Here is a 16,366-nt window from a genome sequence, read left to right on the forward strand (position 1 = left end):
TGTGTGTGTTTCTTCTTTACTTCCATAACCTACACCCTACAGAAGGTCGTGTGTGTGTGTGTGTGTGTGTGTGTGTGTGTGTGTGTGTGTGTGTGTGTGTGTGTCTTCTTTAATTCCACAACCTACACCCTACAGAAGGGGGTGTGTGTTTCTTCTTTAATTCCATAACCTACACCCTACAGAAGGCGGTGTGTGTTTCTTCTTTAATTCCACAACCTACACCCTACAGAAGGGGTGTGTGTTTCTTCTTTAATTCCATAACCTACAAGCTACTTAAGGCGGTGTGTGTGTTTCTTCTTTAATTCCATAACCTACACCCTACAGAAGGGAGTGTGTGTTTCTTCTTTAATTCCACAACCTACACCCTACAGAAGGCGGTGTGTGTTTGGCAGCGTCCCTGTCAGATATAGAGTAATTTTGATGCTTCTCGGTTTGATCAATTCTAAAATAGCCTTCAGAAGATTTCACATAACGTATACGATAAAAAGAAACAGATTGAAATAACTTCTCTGCATATCATGAAATCTGACATTCCAACCAGACAAGCTTAAAACACACTTGCTTTCTATGTTCGTTTTGTTACATACGTCGCGTATGTTTACTTATACTTTGCTTTTGAAGTGAGGAGCGTCAACTTTGCAATTCGCTAAATACATTATATACAATTTTCCATATAACTACATACATTACCGTACGTGCAATTTCCCAATTCACATCCAAACATTACAGACAGATGTTATAGTGATTACGTTTTGTCGTATCAGTCTTGTGCAAATTCATTGTTCTGTTAAGAGCACGGCTATATGTTTATAGCGGTAACTGTTTTGTCGTACATAGTGTGTACAAATTCATTCTTCTATTAATAGCACATCATTATGTTTATAGCGGTAATTGTTTGGTCGTACATAGTGTGTGCAAATCAATTCTTCTATTAATAGCACAGCTATATGTTTATAGCGGTAACTGTTTTGTCGTACATAGTGTGTGCAAATTAATTCTTCTATTAACAGCACAGCTATATGTTTATAGCGGTAACTGTTTTGTCGTACATAGTGTGTGCAAATTAATTCTTCTATTAATAGCACAGCTATATGTTTATAGCGGTAACTGTTTTGTCGTACATAGTGTGTGCAAATTAATTCTTCTATTAATAGCACAGCTATATGTTTATAACGGTAACTGTTTTGTCGTACATAGTGTGTGCAAATTAATTCTTCTATTAATAGCACAGCTATATGTTTATAGCGGTAACTGTTTTGTCGTACATAGTGTGTGCCAATTAATTCTTCTATTAATAGCACAGCTATATGTTTATAGCGGTAACTGTTTCGTCGTACATAGTGTGTGCCAATTAATTCTTCTATTAATAGCATAGCTATATGTTTATAGCGGTAACTGTTTCGTCGTACATAGTGTGTGCCAATTAATTCTTCTATTAATAGCATAGCTATATGTTTATAGCGGTAACTGTTTCGTCGTACATAGTGTGTGCAAATTAATTCTTCTATTAATAGCACAGCTATATGTTTATAGCGGTAACTGTTTCGTCGTACATAGTGTGTGCAAATTAATTCTTCTATTAATAGCATAGCTATATGTTTATAGCGGTAACTGTTTTGTCGTACATAGTGTGTGCAAATTAATTCTTCTATTAATAGATATTCTATAATAGCAGATGTAGGATTGTTCCAGTGATAATTGTTTGTCATACAGTTTGTGTGCAGATTAATTCTTCTATTCTGCCTTTTTTTTTCTTATTTCTGGTTGCATAAGCGTACAAGACGGGGGGGGAGGGGGGGCAAAACCTCAAATTCGTTTAAAAATGACAGAGATATTCGAGGAAAATGTGTTAACCTGTGACGTTTTTACGACGTATTTCCATCATTCTACTGTCACAATTAGTTGTAATCCATGTAAAAATGCGTACTGATTCGTTTTCAACCCTATATAGCTGTTTGATAGTAATGTTAATATGAATAAATGTTGTTATACAGATTCGGACATTTTCGTTTAATTCGGGCAAAAGCCAGATTGCCCTCCCCCGCACCGCACCCGCACCCGCACCCCCACCCCCTACAAAGATGGAAGCCCGTACGCCTATGTCTGGTTGTTAGTGTAAATTATTTGTTGTAATATTTCAAAATGACAACGATCATTTGTAATCACACAAATAGTATTACAGACCACAGAAACATTCGATTTGATTTAAGCAGTAGGGGTGGGGGGGGGGGGGTATCTGTCCAATGGGCCCGCCCCTATTTTTAATTAAGTTATGAATTTTATGTTTGTATAAGGTCGTGTTTATCAACGTTACCAAACTATATTACATTAATGTTACCCCCCCCCTCCCCCCCAAAAAAAAAAAAATAATAATAATAATAATAATAATAAATAAATAAATAAAAATTAAATAAATAAATAGTAATAATAATAATATTAATAATAATCCTGGGTCCAGTTGTTGAAAACATAATTCAATTAATCCTGGTTATTCTAGTATTTTCTTTTTAATTATTTTTGTACGAATACAAAATAACGTTTAGAAAGAAAGAAAGAAATGTTTTATTCAACGACGCACTCAACACATTTTATTTGCCAGTTATATGGCGTCAGACATATGGTTAAGGACCACACAGATTTTGAGAGGAAACCCGCTGTCGCCACTACACGGGCGACTCTTTCCGATTAGCAGCAAGGGATCTTTTATTTGCGCTTCCCACAGGCAGGATAGCGTAAACCATGGCCTTTGTTGAATCAACTGGTCGGTGCAAGTGGTTTACACCTACCCACTGAGCCTTGCGGAGCACTCACTCAGAGTTTGGAGTCGGTATTTGGATTAAAAATCCCATGCCTCGACTGGCCTACCAGCCTGTAGACCGATGGTCTAACCACGACGCCACCGAGGGCGGTAATTACGTTTAGATGTCATTAGGTATGGATACCGTTGGTTGTCCTAATAAATCAAGTTTTAATATTATATTTTAGTTTATGATTTAGTCCTTTGTTTTGAAAAACTATGTTAGCCACTGGTTAAGTTAACTAATGTTTGAACAACTGGCCCGTGGCTGATAAGGAAAGACGAGATAGGACTGTTTAATGAGTTTCCAGTAATGAAATCAGATTGCAGAGAGGTTTTGTCATGGTGAGATTCAACGGGTATGTAATAGATAAACTTACAGACATACTATTCTATATACTCTTGTTGTTTCAAGAGGGAACTGGATTGGAGAATACCCCTACAGCCCCGGCGCGCCCTGTTCCAAGTGTGACAAGGGCTGCACCTGTAGCGACAGCCTCTGTGACGAAAGCGGCCACGACACGAGCAACGTTATACAGACTGTGCAAGCACCAGCGGCGGCACCAATAGGTAAAGATTACGTCGTTTAATACGCGTTACCCCCAAAGCGACACCATTAGAGCACATTGATTTATTAATCATCGGCTACTAGATGTCAAACATTTGATAATTTTTTCATTAGTAGCAAGGAATCTTTTATATGCACCATCCCACAGACAGGATAGCAAATATATACTAGTCGTGGTGCACTGGCTGGAACGAGAAATAGCCCAATGGGTCCACCGACGGGGATCGATCCCAGACCGATCGCGCATCAAAAAAGCACCTCTTGAATTTGTATATTGATGAGGTTCAGTACTTCATGTTTTGCATGTACCATAGTTCGACACTCAATAGCCGACGTGCTGGGCTTCTATTCTATTTCTATTCTATTCTCTTCTATTCTATTTCTATTCTATTCTATTCAAACAAGCACTTTACCACTGGGCTTCGTACCCCCTCTCCCCCCCCCCCCCCCCCCCCCCCGCCGCATTAGTGTTGCATCCATGTGTGCTTATATTACTTGAAATAATAGCTACTACACACATTTGCTGTTTTATCAGGAGTAGACTATATGGTGGCAGCGGGTTTCAAACCTCCCTCACCCCCATCCCCCCCCACCCCCGTCTCTCTCTCTCTCTCTCTCTCTCTCTCTCTCTCTCTCTCTCTCTCTCTCTCTCTCTCTCTGTGTGTGTCTCTCTCTCTCTGTCTCTCTCTCTCTCTCTCTCTCTCTCTCTCTCTCTCTCTCTCTCTCTCTCTCTCTCTCTCTCTCTCGCATTCTTTCTTTTCACTTTGTCAAAATAAGCAAATAGTCGCAGTTTAAAATCTGCGTTAAACAAATATTCCTTTCTTTGGAATATCAGTATCTGCTCTAATTATCCAATGTCCTTATGGTAGTCTTAATTTGTGACTTAGCTCAGTCTTCACTTTACTTCCTAATATATATTTCTAATGTATATTGTTTCGTATTTTCGTATACCGTAAATTCAGGACAGTCTCTTTAACAATATAAAAAAATATGTGCTCTTTCAAAACGTACTGATGGAAGGAAATAATGGAACAGGTCGTATTTGAGACGAAACTGAATTCATTATCAGAGTGGTTGAACAGAATGCACTGTGGGACTGACTGACTGCCAGTAACACGGCTAACTTCATCATACTGTGCACGACGGCTCTGGATGCAGTAAAAAATGCTGTTACTATTTATGTGTTTCCTTATTTCTTTCCATCAGTGTATAACGTCACTAAAAAACGAAAATATTTTAGACATTTCTATCATGTTTTAATGAACCTGTGAAAAAGAACCAACTTGATTAGCACGTATACTCTTTGACTTGAGGCAGGCAGCAGACGAACATTGAATGTTTTCATGTTTATTGGTTTCCAGCATATTACCGCCGAACTGAGTTACATAGTTCTCAAAGCAAGGCGCCTTTGAAGTCCCTTGGAGTTGTGCAACGTGGCCAGAGTCATAGTTGGCAATGGTCTTCAAAGGGGGATTCAAAAGTCCAGTACAGCCCACAGGTGCAAACCCAGTGGCAGACTCGTACCGTGTACCACAAGAAGCCTGTATCCTTGCGCGCACTGTCTGGGGGCGAGCGCCAATCACGTGGCCACGTGATCAGGTCAGACGCGAGGTCATCTTCTCGGTGTATTGATCGCCTGCCATCGTGCCGAGCCTGGCATCGGCAATGCAAGACGAGCCGCGTGGTTCAGCTGTCCTGTCTGAAGACCTGCAACCGCTGCGACAGTGTGCACCAGATCATCAGCTACGACCACAGCAAACGCGTAACTAGTTTTAATTTCAATTTACTTTATTTCCCGTTATATATAACGCGTAACTACTTTCAATTTCAAATTCAATTTATTTTATTTCCGTTTGTCATATATATATATATATATATATATATATATATATATATATATATATATATATATATATAGCGTAACTAGAGTCATGTTCAATTGTTTAGACCCTACGTTTTCTGCAAATGTTACGCTTAATTCCTATTCAGTCCTTGTTTTCTGTACACATTTCCTAGCGGAATATATTTTAGTATGACCTATATTTAAGAAACAATTTGGAAACATAAGTCAACAAACAATTAAGGCGCGGATTCAGGCGGGAAGTCCAGAGGTGACACGTCCCCCCCCCCCCCCCCCCCCCCCCCTTCTATTTTTGTCAAACAAGATATATTACAGAATATACAAAAAATGAAAACTTATCCCATCTACCTGTTCAAATGCAACAACGGGTTTTGGGCCCCCACTTTTAAAAAACTTCTGGATCCGCGCCTGCTATGTCATTAATGTAATGTACTGATACAAAAATAAATACGTTTGGGTGCTATTGGGGATAAAACACTGTAAGTAACTATAAGATAGGTTGATACATTATGACTGGCAGGTAGTATGTCCATGAATAATAGATAATATTTATTATTTAGTATTGCACGGGCAAGTGTTCATCTGAAGGCCACGTTCCCTTTTAGTGAGGGGGGGATGGGGTGAGGTCTTAATCTCGTGATGTTCATTGTCACATATTGCACACACACGTGGCCAGAATATTGTACACTCGCGACTGGTGGAGGCGTGGCCCTCTGCCGAACCCCACACCCACCTGTGGTTTCTTATGTAGGTGTATTTTATAGGGTTTTATATTGATTGTCCGTGTTTTGTAATACACGTTCATATTTGTTCAATTGATAGGTTGTTTGATAGTGACTGATAATGAATGTCATGGGAATAAATTGTTTTGAGTGTTAAACGTTATATGCTTGATGGGTAGGGAGAAGCAATTTTCGATATAGCCATATTTTACTCAAATAACAATAATGTATGGAACGTCTAGTAATACATTTTCTGTGAACTTATATACCCTTCTATACTTGTATTTCGTGTGGTTTACACAATGCTACAACAGCACGTGCAATCATAGATTATTCTTCGAAAATGGTTATTGACCATCGATTTCATATGTACAAGCAATCAATCTTATCGTATTTTGGACATTCAGGGCCGTGTTAAGGAGACGGGCAAGTGGGGTACCCCCGAAAAGGTAGCTTTATGGTTTACAAAATTGCTTTGCGCATTACAAAAGTACCCCCCCCCCCCCCCCCCCCCCAAGCACCACCATAAATACTATAGATTTGACCACAAGGGATCCCAATTAAAAGAAAAACAATTGTTGAAAGGGGAGGGCCTACCAGACCTAACACTGTGGACTTTGTAACAGCCCGACCTTGTGTAAGCTGGTTTTTGTTTGTCACTACACCTCAGTTGTGTTAGGTTAGGTACGTAAAGTAAATATATCATTTATAAAATAAGAATGAAATAAATAATGTATTGGCAAACTGGATTCAGTATACTGCATGTACATGGAGTGGTTACATGTATTTTTACCTATAGGTTTAAAGAAAAGTAAATATATCATTTATAAAATAAGAATGAAATAAAGCATGTATTGGCAAACTGGATTCAGTATACTGCATGTACATGGAGTGGTTACATGTATTTTTACCTATAGGTTTAAAGAAAAGGTTAGACAAAGCTGATACACATTTTACATTCCTAAACATTCCTAACCTTGATTCAATGAAACAAGCTATAATGGCCTTCAAGTAGCCTCGTATCCTAATATTTTGTTTTTATGCACATATCTTTAGTTATTTTTAGGAGAACGAACCTGCATTCAAAACATACAGAGATTTTTGTAAAATGGAAAAAAGTCAACTTAGGGTCTAAACAATTGAACAGGACTATAGTTTCAATTGCAATTTACTTTATTTCCGTTTGTCTTATATATAATATATCAAATATGTTATCCTGTTTGTTGGATGGTGCATATAAAAAATCACTTGTTACTAATGGACAAATTTAGCAGGTTTCATCTATAAGTCTATATGTCAAAAATTACCAAATGGTTGACATCCAATAATATATCAATGTGCTCTAGTGGCACATAAGAATGAAACAATATTTTATATAAAATGTGGAACAAATCATAAATTATATACAAATTATAAAACCAGTTTGCAATACAACATTAAATAATGATAAATATAATTTATTTTTATGGGGAATACAGCTATTCTGGTGATGGGAATTTTGCTGAGCAACATAGAAAGAAATTTACAAATGTTAATAATATTTCTCATACTTGGGTTACTTAATAACTGAATTGGTTTTAAAACCTGATCATTTTCAATAGTAATATGTTTTAATGTATTTAACGTGAAATTCACCGAATTGTGGTCAAACAAACAAGCATTATCTTCATTATCTCCTCTATATCTTAGAATTTACAAATACGTTGGTTTCTATCCAAACCAGAGTAAACCCACAACGAACAACGCAAAGGAACGCAACAGGGCAAAGCAGCTTCGTCACAGACCGAACCACCGTGGAACGATACAGCGCCAGCGTGCTGCGGCTGACGGAGGAACTAGTCCGAGTCGTCATCGTCGTCGTCATCGTCGGATCGGAGCCTCGCAGCCAGGAACAAAATTAAAGCCGAAGCCAGATCGTCGTCGGGCTTTCAACGAGGTCGCAAAATACAGAGGGCAACGGATGCGATACGGAGGGCGGATTTCAACTTCCGGTCAAAACCGGATGTTTAGAGCGAGAAAAGTTCAGACCAGAAGAAGACAATCGCCCAGAAGACGACAAAGTTCTCGAAACAAAAGTACGGTGACTGTAGAAATTAGTATGGCTTACATTAATAGGTTGTACTCGTATGAGAAAGGAAGGAATAATTATTTAGGATATAACCATATTATGGAGTTTTTAGATTTGCTGGTGTCATTTTTGACTGAAGGCGATAGCCTGAGGGTAAAAATTAAACATTTGCGGGTTTCAAATAGACAATAACACCCGCAAAACTAAAAACTTCATATGGTTATGTCCATTGTAAACTGAATCGTTTTTCTACGGAACTAACTGTATATTTGGTATTTCTTGAAAACAATATCTGGCAACAATCATTCCAGTCAGTGCACCACAATAATAAAGGCCTCAGTAGGTACTATTGTGCCTGTGTAACAAAGGCCTCGGTAGGTACTATTCTGCCTGTGTAACAAAGGCCTCGGCAGGTACTGTTCTGCCTGTGTAATAAAGGTATTGGTAGGTACTGTTCTGCCTGTGTATTAAAGGCCCCAGCAGGTACTGTTCTGCCTGTGTAATAAAGGCCTCGGTAGGTACTGTTCTGCCTGTGTAATAAAGGCCTCGGCAGGTACTTTTCTGTCTGTGTAACAAAGGCCTCGGTAGGTACTTTTCTGCCTGTGTAACAAAGGCCTCGGTAGGTACTGTTCTTCCTGTGTAACAAAGGCCTCGGTAGGTACTTTTCTGCCTGTGTAACAAAGGCCTCGGTAGGTACTGTTCTTCCTGTGTAACAAAGGCCTCGGTAGGTACTGTTCTGCCTGTGTAACAAAGGCATCGGCAGGTACTGTTCTGCCTGTGTAACAAAGGCATCGGTAGGTACTGTTCTGCCTGTGTAACAAAGGCATCGGTAGGTACTGTTCTGCCTGTGTAACAAAGGTACTTTTCTGCCTGTGTAACAAAGGCCTCGGTAGGTACTGTTCTTCCTGTGTAACAAAGGCCTCGGCAGGTACTGTTCTGCCTGTGTAACAAAGGCCTCGGTAGGTACTGTTCTGCCTGTGTAACAAAGGCATCGGTAGGTACTGTTCTGCCTGTGTAACAAAGGCATCGGTAGGTACTGTTCTGCCTGTGTAACAAAGGCATCGGTAGGTACTGTTCTTCCTGTGTAACAAAGGCCTCGGTAGGTACTGTTCTTCCTGTGTAACAAAGCCCTCGGTAGGTACTTTTCTGCCTGTGTAATAAAGGCCTCGGTAGGTACTGTTCTTCCTGTGTAACAAAGGCCTCGGCAGGTACTGTTCTGCCTGTGTAACAAAGGCCTCGGTAGGTACTGTTCTGCCTGTGTAACAAAGGCATCGGTAGGTACTGTTCTGCCTGTGTAACAAAGGCATCGGTAGGTACTGTTCTTCCTGTGTAACAAAGGCCTCGGTAGGTACTGTTCTTCCTGTGTAACAAAGCCCTCGGTAGGTACTTTTCTGCCTGTGTAATAAAGGCCTCGGTAGGTACTATTCTTCCTGTGTAACAAAGGCCTCGGTAGGTACTGTTCTGCCTGTGTAATAAAGGTCTCGGTAGGTACTATTCTGCCTGTGTAATAAAGGCCCCAGCAGGTACTATTGTGCCTGTGTAACAAAGGCCTCGGTAGGTACTATTCTGCCTGTGTAATAAAGGCCCCAGCAGGTACTATTGTGCCTGTGTAGCAAAGGCCTCGGTAGGTACTATTCTGCCTGTGTAATAATGCATATAAAAGATCCCTTGCTGCTAATTAATCAACAAGAGTTGTCCATAGAGGGTTTCCACACTAAATATATCTGTGGTCCTTAGCCATATGTCCGATGCCATATAAATAAGCGTCATTACAATGTGTTGAGTGCGTCCTGAAATAAAACACGTCTGTTTCTTTCTTGTTATATCGTCTGTGTGTATTGCTGGGGTGTGGATCAAAACAGTATTGGCAGTCTTCTAGCGCAGGAACAACACATTCATTCTGAGGGCAAAGTCCATTTAAGCAGATTGATTCTTTTTATCGTGTAAGGGTTATTAGTGACGTGTTTTGGTCAGTCACCAATGTACAACTTCTGCATAATCAGGGAATTTAAAAGTCATCGAATTAAAGGTATACTCCGTCATATTTAAGAACCATTGTGTTTTAAATATAATAATAATATAATGGACGTTGTTGTTTTTTGTTTTGATTTTATGTTTTGTTTGTTTGTTATTGTTGTTTGGGGGGTTTTTTTTTTTGTCTTTGTTTTTGTTGTTGTTTTTAGGGGTTTTTTAAATTTTATTTTAATGTTTCTTAAATTAATTAATTGCTGTAATTACAGAAATTGGATTCCATACGTATATGCAACATAAATAATTTAAACACTTCATAATTACAAATGGGAATTCACGGGTATAAATACTACTACTGTCACATGCCTGGTACTCGTTATTTCATCTAGTATCACTGTGTCAAGTAGCCTTGTGCTTGCAACATGTATGGGGTACCTGTAAATGTAGCTTGACCCCAGTGTGTTCTGATTCACTTGCAACATGTATGGGGTACCTGTAAATGCAGCTTGACCCCAGTGTGTTCTGATTCACTTGCAACATGTATGGGGTACCTGTAAATGCAGCTTGACCCCAGTGTGTTCTGATTCACTTGCAACATGTATGGGGTACCTGTAAATGCAGCTTGACCCCAGTGTGTTCTGATTCACTTGCAACATGTATGGGGTACCTGTAAATGTAGCTTGACCCCAGTGTGTTCTGATTCACTTGCAACATGTATGGGGTACCTGTAAATGTAGCTTGACCCCAGTGTGTTCTGATTCACTTGCAACATGTATGGGGTACCTGTAAATGTAGCTTGACCCCAGTGTGTTCTGATTCACTTGAAACATGTATGGGGTACCTGTAAATGCAGCTTGACCCCAGTGTGTTCTGATTCACCTGAAGGGTAAGGTGTAGTAGTATTTATATCAATGTTGTATATGTCGAGTTTTAGCCACATAAGTTACTATTACGTCTATGAGCTTTGATTTGGTGGTATACACCCTTAAAGTAAATCTGAATTAATGGGAGGGGAATGCTACTAGTTTCAGCTACAATGGGCAGCACCTTTGACCACCCTAGTTTCGTCATCCTAGGTTTTGTGAAGTTAAAGTTTGTTATGTTTAACGACACTACTGGAGCACATTGATTAATTAATCATCGGCTATTGGATGTAAAACATTTGGTAATTCTGACATGTAATCATCAGAGGAAACCCGCCACATTGTCCTAATGTAGCAGGGGAAGTTTTATATGCACTTTCCCACAGACAGGAAAGCTCATACCGCGGCCTTTGTTCAGTTGTGGTGCACTGGTTAGAACGAAAAAAAAACAATCCGCTGAGTGGATCCACCGAGATGGGACGATCCTGCGACGCACGCACCTTAAGCGAGCACTCAACCGACTGCGTTAAATCCACCCTACGGTTTTTAGGACCCTGCGCATGTTTCACGCACATGTAAATTGATACCTGTTCAAATAAAATTACAGGAATTGAATGTCCTGGTGATACCACATAACTCACCAATGAAAGGCATGATCTTAATTCAGTACAACATTCATAATTATTTTCTTAGATGAGCAGAGAGAGAGAGAGAGAGAGAGAGAGAGAGAGAGAGAGAGAGAGAGAGAGAGAGAGAGAGAGAGAGAGAGAGAGAGAGAGAGAGAGAGAGAGAGAGAGAGAGAGAGAGAGAGAGAGAGAGAGAGAGAGAGAGAGAGATAGATAGATAGATAGATAGAGATAGATAGATAGAGAGAGAGAGGGGGGAGGGAGGGAGGGAAAGAGAGAGGGGGGATACATATAGAGAAAAAGAAAGGGAGGGAGAGTTGGGGAGAGAGAGAGAGACACAGAGAGAGGGGGGATACATATAGAGAGAGAAAGAAAGGGAGGGAGAGAATGGGAGGGAGGGAGAGAGTGGGAGGGATGGAGAGAGAGAGAGAGAGAGAGAGATACATATAGAGAGAGAAAGAAAGGGATGGGGAGAGAGTGGGGGAGAGAGAGAGAGACACACACACACAGAGAGAGAGGGGGATACATATAGAGAGAGAGAAAGGGAGGGGGAGAGAGAGAGGATACATATAGAGAGAGAAAGAAAGGGAGTGGGAGAGAGAGAGAGAGAGAGACGGAGAGAGAAACACAGAGAGAGGGGGATACATATAGAGAGAGAAAGAAAGGGAGAGAGATACGGAGATATCGATATAGATGGGGAGAGATACTGAGACAGCGAAATGACAGAGAGAGACACAGACAGAGAGACAGGGGCAGAGAAGAGATGACAAAGAGAGAGAGACACATACAGATACAGAGAGAGTTTTGAGTAAAGTAAGTAACCGCAGACTCCACGAGATGACATTTCGGTACCATCTAACTGTAAACCAGATGTTTTAATTTATTGCTTACTGTTAATAAGTAGACAATATCTGACTATAAACTTAAGCTGTGTGTGTTGTCTATTTAGGCACCTGTTCTGACGATGACAAGTACTCGGACAGGTGTACATACTGGCACCGGAGTGGATACTGCGCTGAGAACCAGATGATGCGAGACGTATTCTGCAGGAAAACATGCGGAGGATGTTGATTCACATGAACGCGTCCCGTTATTCACTTTGTAACATTAAACCAAATAAACCACGTGGTATTCTGAGCTTAGTCACGTGTGCAATTCAGAATCTGTATTGCAAGGAGTCCATGCATGGTTTGACCAGAGTGCACGTTTTGTTGGTCGTACAACAACTTTCAGTTCTCCAATTTGCTTGACATATGGCCGGAAACGCCAACAGGTGTCGGATGTTTCACACTAAGCATGTCACAGTGACGTGTGCTTATTTAGAGAACTACTGGGGATTTATATATTGTTGATGCAATAGTCGTTAAAGGTACAAAGTCTTGTAGTGTATCTGACTCAAAGTTTGTTTCTTGTTTAGAGTATTCCTTGCTGTATATCAAGTGTGTTATTGGTTGTTTGATGATATTGGGATTTCATAAATACCTTTTATGATCATTGACGGATCCAGGGATATATTGCGAGGTGGGGCTGGGGGACTAACGGGAAATGGATCAACTCGTCAATAGGGCATCCAATGAAAAAGATGACAAAGGGGCACTTGGATATTTTTAAGTGGGCGGATCACCTGCGCCCCTCCCTCCCCTCCCCCTTGTATCCACCACTGGTGATGTGTCAGGATAATTCAGGATATGTGATTATTCGGGACACTTCGAACATGAGCGTTTACTCGTCTCCATGACCTGTCTTTAGAACTGTTTAGAGTCAAGACTCAACTTCAAATGACGTCACATGCATGCAATGTGTATGGCGTTGCCATGGTGTTAAAGACTCAGCCTCTTTTTAGACGGGCTAGACTTCAAAAGTTTTATAAGCATCAGGCCAGATTAGTTTGAACATTTTCCTTTCGGTTGTGGGGTGGCTGATTATACATTCGGAATAAGGTTCACGTGATTATTTTAAGGAAAACGTTAAGTTTTAGACACAAATAGTTGAACTACCATACAGTGCTGTAGAAGGACCAGGTACACGTTCCACACTTGAAGCCAACATGGCCCGGTTCTGGCCAACATTTATATCCTGGCATAAACATTTGATGGCAGTATACTATTTCGTTAAGATCTATGGAACTGCTATTGCGCTTTGAAAACTTTGTTTTGTGATGTAATGTTACATGAAATAAACTGCTTTTAGTACAAATTAACACAGTATACACAGTTTTATATATTGTGTATATAGAAATTAGTGTATGTATAGAACACATTGCTGCTATAATGCTGCGAAATAAACTGTATTATATAATGTAATGTGACAGGAAATAAAATATGGTTTTGTATTGCATATATATGTATATACATTTAATGTATACTTAGCAAACATTATTATATAGAGCTCACATAGAGTCATTCCAAGTGACAATGACCATGACCGTAACATTCATTGCAGTGAATTGAGTTTTAAAACAGTCATTATTCAGGGAAATGAGGTTTTGGATTATAACTCAAATTAAAATGGTATGATACGTGCGTTGCTAAAAATATGGTGGGATTCATCGTGTAGTATTAGAAACACTAGGTTGATCATACGACATTCATTCAATACGTCACGTAGATACAACCATGTGGGTTTTATCTTCCTAAAGTAATGTTATTAATTGAATACGTCACGTAGATACAACCATGTGGGTTTTATCTTCCTAAAGTAATGTTATTAATTGAATACGTCACGTAGATACAACCATGTGGGTTTTATCTTCCTAAGTAATGTTATTTCTTGGTTGGTTCCTATGATATGCATGTTGGGGTGTAGAAACTATGGGGTTACTTCAGTAAATTATTTCACTTGAAATTATTTAACACAAATATAAGATCTCCTAACTATTCGTGTTGTTACTACATACACGTATTTAGTTGAGCTTAAACACCAAGTGACAGTAAATGTCGTTAAGAACTTGTTTTTAATATATAACATATTGCATTTCTAGTAGACTGTGCACAATAAACATGCGTATCAGGAGACTACCACGTGAACACAAGAGTTGTAATCCAGGTATCAGTCCATGTCAGACTACACAACAGCCTCATAGTGACAACAATAAAACCAATTTTTGAAAATGTCTAATACCAGAATACGGTTATAACAAATACTATATTGAAGACAAAATAGTATAGCTTAAAAGAATGGAATGCATCATACTGTTACTTATAATAACAACAATAATATGGTAGACAGACCGATCGACAGATAATTGATTAACAAAACAAATATAAAAGTACATAAGCCATTCCTTGTGGAATTATGAGAGACAGTATAGTTAAATAACACAAGTATGTACAATTAAATTAATAATGATAGCATTATTGTATGTATGATACGAGTCATAGAATGACGTGTGATAACAGTACGGGTCTATACTAACTCATAAGGTAACGTGTGCTAACAATACGGGTCTATACTAACTCGTACAGTGACGTGTGATAACAATACGGGTCTATACTAACTCGTACAGTGACGTGTGATAACAATACGGGTCTATACTAACTCGTACAGTGACGTGTGATAACAGTACGGGTCTATACTAACTCGTACAGTGACATGTGATAACAGTACGGGTCTATACTAACTCGTACAGTGACGTGTGATAACAATACGGGTCTATACTAACTCACAGTGACGTGTGATAACAGCACGGGTCTATACTAACTCATACAGTGACGTGACTGCCATAATGATAATAAATTTCAAGTCTTTTGATGCTATTTTTAATTGTTCATCAGTAAAAGGTAATTTTTCATGCTTATTTTTCCTGTTATTTTTATATTATAGTAGGGTCTAACTGGTCATTATACTAACTACTAGAACGAAGTACAGTTTTCAAAGTTTTACTTCAGGGATTTTCAGGAATCATATATATATATATATATATATATATATATATATATATATATATATATTTGTAATAAGCAAAATATTGGAAATAAAGTCCAGAGGACTAGAAATACTAGGATTGAAAGTCCTGTGGACCAGGAGTATCAGGAATAAAGATCCCACGGACTTACATTCCTCGGAATCCACGTCCCACAGACTTAAATTCCTAGGAATACAAGTCCCACAGACTAGGATTCCGAGGAATGGAAGTCCGATCGGACAAACATTAAGAAAATCACAAATAATCAGATTGTGATTTACCGTCAAAATATAAACTTATAAAACATATTATTAAAAATTATGTTGGTATATACAGAAATTATCTTTTGCTGTTCGCCAAATGTTACGTTTTTTGGAGTTACCAGTTTTCATATATATATATATATATATATATATATATAAATATATATTGGAGTTACCAGTTTTCATATATATATATATATATATATATATATATAAAACAATTTTAAGCTACATATTGTTTTCTAGATATGTATTTCTACGTGTTGAACACATGAACACATAGCCTATTTTATATCTGTAGTTGCATTATATACTTTTGAAAAAAGCAAGATATTCGTCCTACTTCGATATTCTGGCAACAAAACTGTAAGACGATTACAAAACAAATCGCTCACGTATCTGATCCACAAGTCTATGACGTAAACAAATAATTAAGTTGATACCCAAACTTAAAAGTAATATTTTGACATAGAGATTTGAACCCACAATAATCTTAAGAGACTCGTACACTTACCCATCACACTACGAGGGAAGGCTGCCAAAACTTCACTTTTTTCTCGTGTCTTTCTGGCAGCTCGTGCAAATTGCAGAGTATAACAAACGGACATCTAATTTGCCGGACTAGTATTTCTGTCACTGCTACAGAAGGAATTTAAGTCCGGTACGAATACAAGTCCTCGGATAAAAACAACTTAAAATAAATCAGGTATGAAAGTCCGGGTA

At 38.8% G+C, this 16,366-nt stretch overlaps 1 protein-coding gene across 1 annotated transcript in view; it reads left to right on the forward strand.

Annotated features, from left to right (window-relative positions):
* LOC121374838 overlaps positions 1 to 13,813 on the forward strand; it is a 24,841-nt gene extending 11,028 nt beyond the window's left edge. The window contains exons 2-5 of the mRNA XM_041501949.1: positions 3,180 to 3,367; positions 4,727 to 5,127; positions 7,672 to 8,023; positions 12,426 to 13,813. Of these exons, the coding sequence (XP_041357883.1) occupies positions 3,180 to 3,367; positions 4,727 to 5,127; positions 7,672 to 8,023; positions 12,426 to 12,547 (1,063 nt within the window). The 3' untranslated portion in view covers positions 12,548 to 13,813. The remainder of the gene's footprint in view (positions 1 to 3,179; positions 3,368 to 4,726; positions 5,128 to 7,671; positions 8,024 to 12,425) is intronic.
* Positions 13,814 to 16,366: the final 2,553 nt, after the last annotated feature.

Source organism: Gigantopelta aegis, chromosome 6 (assembly GCF_016097555.1).
Source record: "Gigantopelta aegis isolate Gae_Host chromosome 6, Gae_host_genome, whole genome shotgun sequence".
NCBI lineage: Eukaryota > Metazoa > Mollusca > Gastropoda > Neomphalida > Peltospiridae > Gigantopelta > Gigantopelta aegis.